Here is a 13,333-nt window from a genome sequence, read left to right as displayed (position 1 = left end):
GCCCTGGCTGCACTCAGCAAGTGTAGCTTGACAGACACCGCTTTGTTTTGTCATGCTAGCGTCACTGGCAAAGCTATATTCAGCCTTTATATGATGTTTCAAACTGATAGTGCTCCAGTGAAAAGACGGTTAGTCATTGCAGTATGTACGTACAATTTTGGGCTTATCCAAGGATTTGTCAAGATGCTTTTTCAAATGTTATTTATCATTCAGTGGCCAGGGACCCAGAAGCTTGCAAAATCGTGGGCGTGCATGTGCGTGTGCGGTGTGTGCGCGTGTCCGTGTCTGTGTGTGCATGCTGTGTGCATGATGTGTGGTGTGTGGTGGATGTTTTAATGCGGTTGATGGGAAGAGGAGCTCTGCTCTGGCCTAGTTCTGAGCTCTGTGGGTCACCTGTGAGTCATGTCTGCTCAGACCTGCCTGGGGCTCTCAACAACCTTTTTAGGTCTGTGTGTCTCTTCTGTTCCACTGAGTAGATTTCCCATCTGTAAAGACGATCTGTCTGCTTTAACCTTTTCACCTCACTCCATTCACGCACACACCTCTGCCTGTGCTAGCCTGCACACACCCCTTTTCCTGTGCCTGCCTGCACACACACACACACACACACACACACACACACACACACACACACACCCCTCTCCCTGTGCCTGCCTGCACACACACACACCCCTCTCCCTGTGCCTGCCTGCACTCACACACACACCCCTCTCCCTGTGCCTGCCTGCACACACACACACCTCACCAAACCCTGTGCAGGGTTCTGTACACTGATGTGTACTCTGTATAGCCTCTTTGCCACAGTCTTCTGTAAAAAGTTGTGACCTTGGAATTGTAAGGTTCAATCTGCTTTCTGAGAGATTTTGAGATATTGAGCTTCAAAGATACCAAAGTGAATGGGCTCCAAGCAAATGCATATTTTGTTCATAGCTATCTAAACTAGCTGGCTAGCTATGAATGAAAGAAACGCATAGCCTGCTCAGCTTTGAGCTTCTGATCAAATTTAACATTACTCCCAGCATTTGCTGACCTAACCAGCTGGTCACGTCAGCTAACAAACTGTCAATTTTAGACACACACATTAAACACACACATGAGATAGCTATTTGTGTGTAGATTGCACAGGAACTGCAGAAGGAAAGTCTCAAACTTACAAACTCACTGCACTGAATGCACATGTGATTCCCAAATGCAGATTCTACACTTCACAAACCAATTTTACTTTTGAGACTGGATTATTTGTACAAGTCACAAGACACAAGTTGGGAGATATTTGTGTGTGGATATATAAAACACATTTGTAATACGTCTCTTATTTGTGGATCATATTACATGCATTTGTGAATAATATTGAGACTAATCTCTCTCCATATTCCACGGTCAAAGTCACTTAGGTCACATTCCTTCCCTATTCTGACATTTGGAAAAACAGCTGAACCTCTTGACCACATCTGCATGCATTTATGCATTTAGTTGCTGCCACTTGATTGGCTGGTTACATATTTGCATTAACAAGCTGGTGTACAGGTATACCTAATAAAATGATCGCTGAGCTATTTATGACACATTCGTGAACAGATTTTTGTCAAAAATGTCAGTTAGAACCATATTATTCTCAGGTCTGGAAGTGCTATGGAAATAAAATTGAATTGACAGGTTTAACAGGTTTCTCCTTATAATACCCCTGACTGGTGTGGCTGTGTTCGTAACTCTCTCTCCCTCCGTCCTTACCCAGGTGATGCTGGCGGAGAGGAAGGGCACTGAGGAGCTGTATGCCATCAAGATCCTGAAGAAGGATGTGGTGATCCAGGATGACGACGTGGAGTGCACCATGGTGGAAAAGAGGGTGCTCGCGTTGTCGGGAAAGCCCCCCTTCCTCACAGCTCTTCACTCTTGTTTCCAGACTATGGTACGACCCGACCCACTGCCACAGCCTTTCTGTCCGCTCCTGGGTCCTCCTTGCCCCACCATTCACACTTACACATCGCTGTCAATACCAGACCTGGGTCAAATACGTCACTGTTTTGGATTCAAACACGTGTCTGTGCTCGATTGATCTTGCCTGGTACAATTGAACCATCCAAGAGGAACAGAAGGCGGGGTACACTTTTGAGGCTCACATCGCCATGGATTCAGCTGCGCATTTCCCTGTGCAGCTACCACAGAATATCTGCCTTCTCTGATAGGCTGCTGGTGTGAGGGGAGGAGCCGGCGGAGGAGATGCGCTGTAAGATGCCCCGCCCCCTCTTCTCCACGCCAACCCTCTGAACTGAGCACGGCTGGCCGCTCGCGTGCCCACGTGAATCCTACAAACGGCCCTACGTGCCAGCGGCTATAAATACGCAATGCGTTAAAAGCATGCGATGGGTCAGCGCCCCATGTCTGACATGAGGACGGCAGCGCTAGCTCGTTTACGCTCGCTTTTCTTATTTATCTGGGACACGGCGAACAGGCGAGGGACGGGACGCAGGGGCGTGCGTGAAGCGGAGCGAGGGGGCTCTGGGCCTGAGGGCGAGCCGCAGCACAGGGAGACGCTCATCTTAGCGGAAGAGGGGGAGAGCCAAGGCAGGGAGAGAGAAAGGTGTTACCGAAGAAAAGAAAAGTCATTCCTCGTCATTGCTGTGAAGAAAACAGCATTTTGTTTCGTTTTTAAGTTGACACATCATCTTGTGACACATAAATAAAACTGTGACAGTTGGAAATGGAGAAAGGTTGAGAATTCTGGTCCTTGAACAAAAATCTCTCAAAAATGCACACCTCAGCCTTTCTGAGGAGACAGACCAGCCGTCAGCATAAAATAACCCGGTGTAAAATGCATCCGTATGTTGAAAGCATCCTGTCATTGGAGGTGCTGTGAAGAGACCCTCCCTTCTCTCTTCCTGCAGCTCTACCCATCATGACATGCTGCAGTTCCCTGGCCTGTCATACAAGGGTCCTCACTGGACAAAGCAGCCGCGCACACACTGTCGGTGTGGGGATGTCCTGACACACACTGTCGGTGTGGGGATGTCCTGACACTCACTGTTGGTGTGGGGACGTCCTGACACTCACTGTTGGTGTGGGGACATCCTGACACACGCACACACATTGACAGTAGGGTGGGGGGGCATCCTCACACACACACTGACTTTGTGGGGACATCCTTACACACACACAGACATTGTGGAGACATCCTCACACACACACACACACTGACATTGTGGGGACATTCTCACACACAAACAGAAATTGTGGGGACATCTTCACACACACTGATATTGTGGGGACATCCTCTCTCACATACACAGACATTGTGGAGACATCCTCACACACACACACACACACACACTGACATTGTGGGGACATTCTCACACACACAGACATTGTGGGAACATCCACACACACAGATATTGTGAGGACATCCTCTCTCACATACGCAGACATTGTGGAGACATCCTCACACACAGAGACATTGTGGGGACATCCTCACACACACACTGACTGGCATTGGGCACGGGCCGCCTCAGACCACAGCAGAGGTTTTCCTCCAGGCGCTCAGGGTCTTTAGGAGTGTAATCCCTCTCTTGCTTTAAATCCCCTGACCAACACTTATGAAACCAGAGGAATTCCAATTAGAGCCAAGAAGCAGACTTATCGGCGCGGCTCGGGAAAAAAAGCAATTAAGAAACTTCAAGCTATGCGCAGTGTGCTGAAATATCCCTGCCCCAATGTTTCCGGCTTTCTCCGGTTTGTGACGGGCTGACAGCAGCTTGTCACAATTGAGGGTGTGGTTTTGCTGAAGGGAAGAGTGGAAAAGCTGGAGAGGGCATGCCGATAAGGGAGGTGGGGGAGTCCGTACTAGGGAGGTGGGATGGGGAGAAGGGTGGTGCATTTGGACTGGATAGCTTTACATTAGCTCGCTGACATTGTGCACACACTTCATTAATGTTGGAACACATTGAACCGTTTACATTTAGCAGTTGCTTCTAAATTCTACTAAATTAGTGGCTTAATCACCAGAAAAGGACCCAGAGTAAATGAGAGCGGGGAGTGCTGGTGGCTCGGAGAAGGAGCCCATCCGCCTGCTCACATCCAGGCCTGGCTGGGAGTAGGTGGGATGGCCAGGCACAGGGCACTGTGCCCCCCCCCCCCTGGCTGCTCATGCTCCCCTGCCTTCTCCTGGCAGCAGACAGGGTGCCCGACAGTCAGACACAGTCCCATGATGCACCACAACTGCTGACTACGCAGGCACGCAGCCAGGGAACAAAGAAGCTGCCTGTTACGGGCATTTGTCACCAAGTAATATAATTCTGCTCTGTCATCTCATCCCCCCTGTTTGTGTGTTAAAGGGATGTTTTAGCTCACATCTTATTTGGTCCCTGTTCTGTAGTAGTCCTACACTGGCTCTCAGGCAGATAGTAATAGTGAATAGTGACTTCTCAGGTTTTCGAAATGTGAAATTCTGGTGCCTTGCAATTTGAGTGATGAGTCACCACATGCATTCCTCCCTTGTGTGTGGTTAAGACATGGCTGGGTTCTGCTGTCTACTGCACAGAACCCTGACAGTGTTGCCCGTTGTCTTGCAGGACCGTCTTTACTTTGTGATGGAGTATATCAACGGAGGAGACCTCATGTACCAGATCCAGCAGGTTGGCAAGTTCAAGGAGCCACACGCTGTGTAAGTATTATACCCTCTTTATACTATTCAAGAAGTAGGGGGCAGGCTGAGCACATAGCCCTATGAGAGTACACCAGCCATACATACAGCCCTATGAGAGTACACCAGCCATACATACAGCCCTGTGAGAGTACACCAGCCATACATACAGCCCTGTGAGAGTACACCAGCCATACATACAGCCCTATGAGAGTACACCAGCCATACATACAGCCCTGTGAGAGTACACCAGCCATACATACAGCCCTGTGAGAGTACACCAGCCATACATACAGCCCTGTGAGAGTACACCAGCCATACATACAGCCCTATGAGAGTACACCAGCCATACATACAACCCTGTGAGAGTACACCAGCCATACATACAGCCCTGTGAGAGTACACCAGCCATACATACAGCCCTGTGAGAGTACACAGATTCTTCCTTGCTATTTTGAGCTGCACTCTCCTAATCTGAATACTCTGTCGAGACGCTAATAAAATCCCCCCTAGACGTCTCCAGGAGTTGAACTTGACATTACAAGATGTATTTTCATTTTATTGTGATTTTTCCTTTTTTAATTTTCAATTTCCTCCACTTTTCTGAAAAGTGAGTGATTGTAAATGTCCTGGCTGCCTTTCATATCCTACGAAAGTGCCAGTGAACTTAGGCATTTACATTTCGTTTTGCTGCTAGACAGGTTGTTACTCTGCAAAGACTAGCATGAATAAGAAAGTTCCAGTTTCCATTTATTCTTCACTTTTCCAACCCTGTACAACCCCGTTGGCAGGCTGACATCACGTGTTGTGAAATATTGCCTTTGTGTGGTCTGCCGTATTACTGCTGTTCTTCCTGGAAGTTTCACAGACAGTACAGTACGATCTGGTGAAATGCGAGTAATCAAAATGGTGGTGAGAACATTGCGGTACAGTTCATGTGCTACTTGATTGTACTGCACATGAATGTCAATACACTTCCAAAATATGGAAATCATGTGCGTATGGGTTTACTTGAACTGTGGTTTGAACAGTATTATTTCTATTTACTTGATGCTTGAACTGATTTTGAATTATCCGATTTAGCCTGATGAGCTCATTGCTTCCAAGTTGATACACTGTTCATGTTTGTGCCTCATCTAGACTGATTTGGAAAGGCTAGCTGTCTTGGCACATCGGTGGACTCCCAGGGAAACCTAGTCACTCTGTGGGCTGTAGGACCCATTCTTTTGATGTTTGTAAGATGGCATCAATCTATTCCTATCCCTGTCCCTGAAATAGGGAGAAAAAGAGAACAGCATCTTCATAGGACTGTTGCATAATGGCTAAGGTACATGACGGGGACCTGCAAGGTTGATAAGATCTGCACAGGTACCTTGAGGAATGCCCTTAACCTCACATTGCTCCGGGGGGGGATTGTTCCTTGCTTAGTCTAATCAACGAAGTTGCTTTGGGGAAAAAAAAGTGTCAGCTAAATTAATAGGTACTGACTTGTCTCACTGGACCTCCGTGCTCAGAGCTGGTTTAAGGCTCTGCCACGGAGCCAGACAGCCTTGTCACAACGAGGTTTCTGGCGAGGCAGACAGGGCCTGGCCTCTCTAGGAGACTGTGCTGCGATGTCAACAGTGGAGCAGCACGAACCGCATCCGTTGGGGACACCTGTGCACGTCACCGCTTCTTCCACCACAAAGTCTTTACTTCCCAGGGTTTTTACCCCAGATTCTTACCACAGAAATAAACCGTTTCTTCCGGAATCAAGAGAGGAGTGCAATTTGTATTGGGTCACCGCCCTGCTGTGGTCATATTTGAAGCCGTTCATTTTGCATTCGCACGAAATGGCGTTTTGCTCTCGTGGTCGGAGTGGCTGCAGTGGAGGTGGGTGGAGGGCGCGCAGGCGGCAGGAAGCTGGATCTGACGCTTCCTGTTGATATTATCAGTGGACATCCTGCTCCGCGGTGACTGCAGTGACCTTTCCCTCTGTTCTACAACACAACAGTGGATGTTTTCCCTCCACAAACACAGAGCTCACATTTTTATCAAAGTGCCATGTCTCTTCTATATATCTTTTTCCATCCTTATTGGCATTACCATTGCTCCACTAACGGAGTCTTGCACTGTGCTCATTTTTATTTAAATGTGTGTAAAAATTAAAGTTTATTATCAGTGCTATGAAGGTCAGACATTACAGTACATGGTCTGTTTGTCTTCCTCGGATGTTTCATTATTTGAGGGTATTGCTGAGTAGTGTGCTGGTAATTGCGCAGGTGTGTAAGGTTTAGCATTTGGCTTACCTGTGTTTCTGTGTGAATACCTTACAGTATCTGTGTGTGTCTGTAATCTCATGTCCATTCACATTGCTTTTGCTGTCAATTGGCGTCTGTCTGTCTGTCTGTCTGTCTGTCTGTCTGTGTGTGTGTGTGTGTGTGTGTGTGTGTGTGTGTGTGTGTGTGTGTGTGTGTTTTATACCTGCAGATGTACGTGCGCCCGTGTGTGGTGTATGCATTTGTATGTGAAGATATGTGTTTGTGTAAGCACTGCAGGCTTAAGTCATAGGGGGTTGCTAGGGAAAGGCGTTTTGTGTATTATGTCCCAGATACCCTGTCTTTATTTACAGTTTAAGGAGTATTTGCATGATAAAATCCAATGGCAGCGGTCCAGAAGATGAGAAGTGTTGTAATGCTCTGTGCCCTGAAGGCAATAAATAATTTCTCCATCTATTATTATGTTTCCGGCATTTCTTTTGGAGCCGGCTCCCTGAGTGGAATGCTAAATAATGTGAAGTAGTGTGGTCCTGGGAAAGGACAGGAAAGCTCCGGCGAGCCACGCCTGGCTGTCTGCAGTGGTCCATGCTCCTCTTTATCGGTGAAGGCCTCTTGTCAGGTCACAGCGAAGGTCTCTGGAAGCTGTAGAGACCGATAAGCTCCATTAGCTCAGGAGGTATGAGCGGTCATCTGGCAGTCGGAGAGTTGCCGGTTCGATCCCCCACCCTGGGTGTGTCGAAGTGTCCCTGAGCAAGACCCCCAATTGCTCCCAACAAGCTTATTGGTGCCTTCCATTGCAGCCTCTCGCTCATTGTCATGTGCATGTGAATGGGTGAATGAGAGGCATTCATTGTAAAGCGCTTTGGTTGAAAATGACCGTTTACCAAAGCAGTCATTTCCCTTCACCTCATTAGCGTGTGAATTCCTATTTTTTTCTCCCAACTGCTTTCCTCCCAGATAAAGTAGAGCAGTGGAGAAGGCCGGCCGGTGATTGTGTTGTGCCGAACGCGGTGGAAACTGAGGCCTGTGATTCGGGCGCTCAAACCCTTTGTCCTGGACCACGCCCGCTCGCCAGCCCCAGCAGACACGCTTAATGTTGCATTCTGGGTTGTCTAGTCAGAACACGCTTCCCATTGGGATTCTGCCTTCACAGCAACGGCGGAACAATGGGAATGTCACCATAGGGGCCTGGCCCATCTACATCACCGGTACACCAGCAAGCCTGCTATGCGGCACCAGGAACAGTTTTTTTATTATACCTTGCTCATGTAAAATGGTCTGTACAGTATAACCTGGCTTAATTTGCCGGCTACTTGTCTGTATAGTGCTGCTCTGGGGTTTAGTCGTGTAGTGTGTGTTTGAGTTGTGTGAAGTGTGTTGAGCGGCAGCATGAGTTGTGTTGTGTTGCAAGGCAGCATGAGTTGTGTTGTGTTGAGGGGCAGCATGTAGCCTAGTGGCTAAGGTGCTTGACTGGAACCTGGAAGGCCACAATAAGATCCGCGCAGCTGTTGGGCCCTTGAGCAAGGCCCTTAACCCCGCATTGCTCCAGGGGGACTGTTCCTTGCTTTGCTTTTGTTATCGAGCTAGCCATTGAGGCCGTCTCAATAACAAATTATTTATCATTATTACTTCAGAGTACTTTGCAGTCTTCCTCTCAAAAACGGCGTTTTGATTTGTGCTTGCAGGTTCTACGCTGCGGAGATCGCCATCGGCCTGTTCTTCCTGCACTCGAAGGGCATCGTATACCGGTAAGTCCCCAGGCTCTGCGGCGGTGACACGTCAGCGGGCCAGGTGCTGTGCCGGGCGCTGACAGACGGGCAGTGCCAGCTGAGGGGCAGTGGGGCGGCCGTGTCTCTGTCAGGATGACACATGGCCACCGCGGGGACGGTCTCGGGAAGCCGTGTCGCTGTCAGCGCCGTTCCCCACGCCGCAGACGGGCGCTGGCACCGGGCGACGCTCATACCGCCTCGCCGTGGCAGATGTTCCACGGGAGAGAAGGACGCCGTCTTCCGGCGGCCTCGAACCCGCTGCCCCTCGCTGGCCCTGCCCTCTCTCTCAGACATTCAGTGCTGCGAATCTGCTACGGGTTCGGATGTGGATTTTAATCGTGTTATCTGACTAAAAAGGGCTTGGCCTTGCCTTGCTCTCTTATGGGCATCCCTATGCAAAAGAATGCTAAGCAAAGCTTTCAGAAACAAAGGAATTCAACTTGTTCCCGTTAAAGACGAACTGAAATCAAAATGAACTTTTCCCTCAATTTAGGGCGGCCTGTAGCGTAGTGGTTAAGGTAAAATGACTGGGACACGCAAGGTCAGTGGTTCTAATCCCGGGCTAGCCACAATAAGATCCGCACAGCCGTTGGGCCCTTGAGCAAGGCCCTTAACCCTGCATTGCTCCAGGGGAGGATTGTCTCCTGCTTAGCCTAATCAACTGTACGTCGCTCTGGATAAGAGCGTCTGCCAAATACCAATAATGTAATGTAGTCAATTCGTCAATTTAGTCAAATTGTAATATTGACTCAAATTGACTCCTTACTCTTACTCTGAAAGATCCATTTCACTTCTCTATGCATCATATCCAAGAAACTAGTGCTGCTCTATCTTGGTGAAGCATGGCTGACTATCATTCCAAGCACCTAGCTGCATAGGAGTGAGTCACACACCTGAAATCCTGTTTGCTACGGCTGTTACAAAAGAGACACGCTTTGGTCATCTTTTCTCCTTTTTCCCAAGCCCACTCCGCTGCGCTCGGCACCCTGGTTAGAGCGGGGAAACAGGCACACAGATTCACAGCCTCTGATTTAATAAGGATTTTCCACACAGCCCTTTCTTCTCCACCGCACGATGTTGGGTACAAAGTGGAATCACTAAAAGCGTGCTCTTTGCCACAGGGACCTGAAGCTGGATAATGTGATGCTGGACTCGGAGGGACACATCAAAATCGCTGACTTTGGCATGTGCAAGGAGAACATGTGGGATGGCGTGACCACAAAGACCTTCTGTGGCACACCTGATTACATCGCCCCTGAGGTGAGGGACACCTGCATCTTCTGTGTCTGTGTGTGTGCGTGTGTGGTGTGTGTGCGCCTGTGTGTGCGTGTGTGTGAGTCTGTGTGTGCGTGGTGTGTGGTATGTGTGCCTGTGTGTGTGCGCACTTGTGTGTGTGCCTGCGTGTGTGCCCGTATATGTGTGTGTGTGTGTGCGTATGTGTGTGCATGTGTGTGTGCACGCCTGTGTCCGTGTGTGTGTCCGTGCATGTGTGTGTGCACATGCCCTCCTGCACATACCGTATGTATGTGCATACCTGTGTGTGTTAAGTGACGTGTATGGGCATGTGTGAGTCTGTCTGTGTCTTATTGTGTGTGTTTATGTGTCTGTCTGTGTCTGATAGTGTGTGTGTGTGTGGGTGTGTGTGTTATCTCTGTATTGTTACTATTATGGCAGCGCAGATGCCACTCCCTGGCACTCATTAACATTTTAAAGGAGCCTTGTAGAGTACAGGCAGAGCTGTCACTGTTGGTGAGTATGAGTGGCCTACATACAGTAACCCATGGCTGTATTATTAATGTGTGCTATAGGATGTGCACATAGAGACACACTGAAACAGCAAAGGGAAATGCTGCTAAAACCCACAACCAACTTTATCAAAATGTTGTTATCGGATTCAATAAAATAGTTACATTTATTTGAGGAAAAAAAAAATCTATATCTAATACATAAATATAAATAAATTGCTTTTTTTATATGACGTTTTGCACCAGAGCCCTCACCACACATTGGCATAAGTTCCGAGGGAGGAAATCATCGAGCTAATTCAACTGGGGATGATTAGGTGGCTGAGTTAATCAAGCCGTTTGGGAATTTAGCTGGGACACTGGGGAACCTCCTACTCTGAGAAAAGTGCCATGGGATGTTTAATAACAACAGTGAGTCAGGACCTCAGTTTAAAGTGTCATCCCAAAGACAGCATTGGGGGTAGTAAATTTTACCATGTCTCCCTTCCATGTAACGTACAAGTAAAACACCTGAAGTCATGTTAGTATACATGTGAAAAGAAGAGATATGCAGGCGCAAACTTAGTTAAAAAATTAATGCAGTCTGAAATGCAAAGGAAGCAACTATTAATAGAATATTTTTCTAATGCTGAAGTAGTATCCTCGTATTTTATTGGCATTTTTTTTCTTAACCTGCATCAATCCCCATGACATACCAGTGACCTCTGACCCCGGGATCCATAGGCACCCTCCCCAGACAACTCACATATACGTTCCCACCCACTCACTCAAATGCATTTGCCTCCCAATTTATACAGGCACTTCATGCTGGCAGTGGCCACAGTGTGCATATTTGTGTGGTGTCGACAGAGTTGAATAGCTAGTGCACTTACCGCAGGTTTGCATTTACATTACCTGTTAAGTGGTAGCTGGAATTTGGTGTGGAAGATGTACTATTTGTTAATTTTAATAACGCTAAAAGTTGTTAGTGGTGGGGCACGGCCTGTGTTTGGGGTGTGGGGTGCGGGGTCCAGGGGGGCCATGCTGTCGGACAGGGGGAAGGGGGCTTAGACGTGGGGCAGGACCAGCACTTCTGTAATTAAGTCAATTAGATATCACACGTTTTTGGTCGACAGAACGACAGATGGTGTCGCCTGAGGTCTCAGCTCCAGAATGAGGGGCCGAGTGATTTGAATCACGCACACATGTACAGAGTTGTGTGCACATGCTCACACACACACACACACACACACGCACACACACACACACACGCGCACGCACACACACACACACACCCAAACACGCACGCAGACAACATTTATTCTGTGTAAATATTAAACGGGCTAAAATACTCACTATGCATTCGTAGTACTAATGTATGCTGTTACTTTGTGTGATGCGGTTCTGTAAGATGGAGGCCACGTAGAGCACTTGTGCCTCTGCACGTACTGTAAGGCTGCCATTACATTCTGCGCAGACACTCCTGATAATTGGTATTGGGAACGTGGTTGCATGCCGATTCCCCGAGGTCAAAAATAGAAAAAATCCACAATAATGAAGTACATTCATTACAATCAATTTTTCCTGGGTTTTCTGCAGCGATTAGCATGCGTCACAGACTGCCTGCGGATACACTCGGCTACACACTTGAAGGGTAACGGCAGCCTCAGAGGAGTACTGCAGTACAGCCGCACCATAGACCAGGCCAAACCGCACGTAGAACAAACCGCTTTTCGCCATCCCACTCCAGGCTAACGTCCCACGCTGCGGCCACGCTAACAAACAGACACACGTACTGTACACACACACACACACACACACGTGTTCATGTGCATACAATTCACGGCTGTACGTGTCTACTTCTTCCATACTCTCACATATGGATCACATACACACTGTGTTCACTGAACCTTGGAGAAGCTGTTGCTGTAATGTGGTGTACTGCACGTAACAATACAAACTTTAGAACTGCCTCATAACGCAATAGGGTCAAATGTGGACACAGTAATTACAACTTTCTGTTTTTCATGCGAGTGCCGATGATTTTTGTTCCACACCAAAGCCGCGCAACCACTATGGAGAACATCTGCTGGACCCTATTGAAAGCATCAGCATTAACACAATTTTCCTGTTTCCTCCAGATCATTGCCTACCAGCCATATGGCAAATCTGTGGACTGGTGGGCTTTTGGGGTCCTGCTGTACGAGATGCTGGCGGGAGAGGTAAGACGTACAGCTGAGCCATAACTGAGGGAAAATGGCTTCCTCCCTAATTGAGAAACCTTAGCTGATCCTGGCGACACGGATTTATTCCCAAGCACTAAATCTCAAAGGGCAAGAATAACTGTTCTCATTCATTTATAGAAGATTGATAGACATCTATATACTAAACTATTTTTAATGCATTGCATTAGTCAAAAAGTGAAGCGTTTATGCATGTAGGTCAAGTATATTAAGTGGGTAGGTTTTTGGCTGTGTAAGTAACACTGACAGGCCTTTTGTGAATTACTTCCTAGTCGGCGCTGAACTTTATTTGACCTGTGTAGTAACTAAATCATTCTAAGAAATCTTTGGTAGAATAAATTCCAAAGGCAAAAACCCTGATATTGTGGTCTCATGGTAAGTGTTCTGAAGGTTTACTCGCGTTTCTTCTTCATAGTACAGTAACTGAGGTGAAGAGGATTATAGGGGTTTAGCCATGGGGTTGAGGCTGTTGTTGTTATCTTTTAAGAAATAATGATAGAGAGAACCTGCTAGGAGCTACATCAAGGGTGAGAACTCCCACAGTGTCTGCAGGTATTTGTGGCTTCCTTTCAACAAGCAGTCCATTAAGACCTTGTGTGTTATGAGGTTTATTTATCTGGTCAAGATCATAAATGAATTGCTGGCCATGAAATGAACTGAAAGCCACCAGACACTGTGGCCTTCCTGGACTGGGCTGTGACTC

At 47.7% G+C, this 13,333-nt stretch overlaps 1 protein-coding gene across 2 annotated transcripts in view; it reads left to right on the top strand.

The window, feature by feature from the left end:
• prkcba (protein kinase C, beta a) overlaps positions 1-13,333 on the top strand; it is a 126,445-nt gene that overhangs the window by 86,185 nt on the left and 26,927 nt on the right. For both annotated transcript variants that reach the window (XM_061223471.1, XM_061223465.1), the window contains exons 10-14: positions 1,736-1,909; positions 4,566-4,657; positions 8,580-8,642; positions 9,785-9,923; positions 12,529-12,609. In XM_061223471.1, coding sequence (XP_061079455.1) covers positions 1,736-1,909; positions 4,566-4,657; positions 8,580-8,642; positions 9,785-9,923; positions 12,529-12,609 — 549 coding nt within the window. The remainder of the gene's footprint in view (positions 1-1,735; positions 1,910-4,565; positions 4,658-8,579; positions 8,643-9,784; positions 9,924-12,528; positions 12,610-13,333) is intronic.

Source organism: Conger conger, chromosome 2 (genome assembly GCF_963514075.1).
Source record: "Conger conger chromosome 2, fConCon1.1, whole genome shotgun sequence".
Classification (NCBI taxonomy): Eukaryota; Metazoa; Chordata; class Actinopteri; order Anguilliformes; family Congridae; genus Conger; species Conger conger.
The sequence above is the reverse complement of the archived record's forward strand: the minus strand, read 5'-3'. Positions and strand labels throughout refer to the sequence as shown.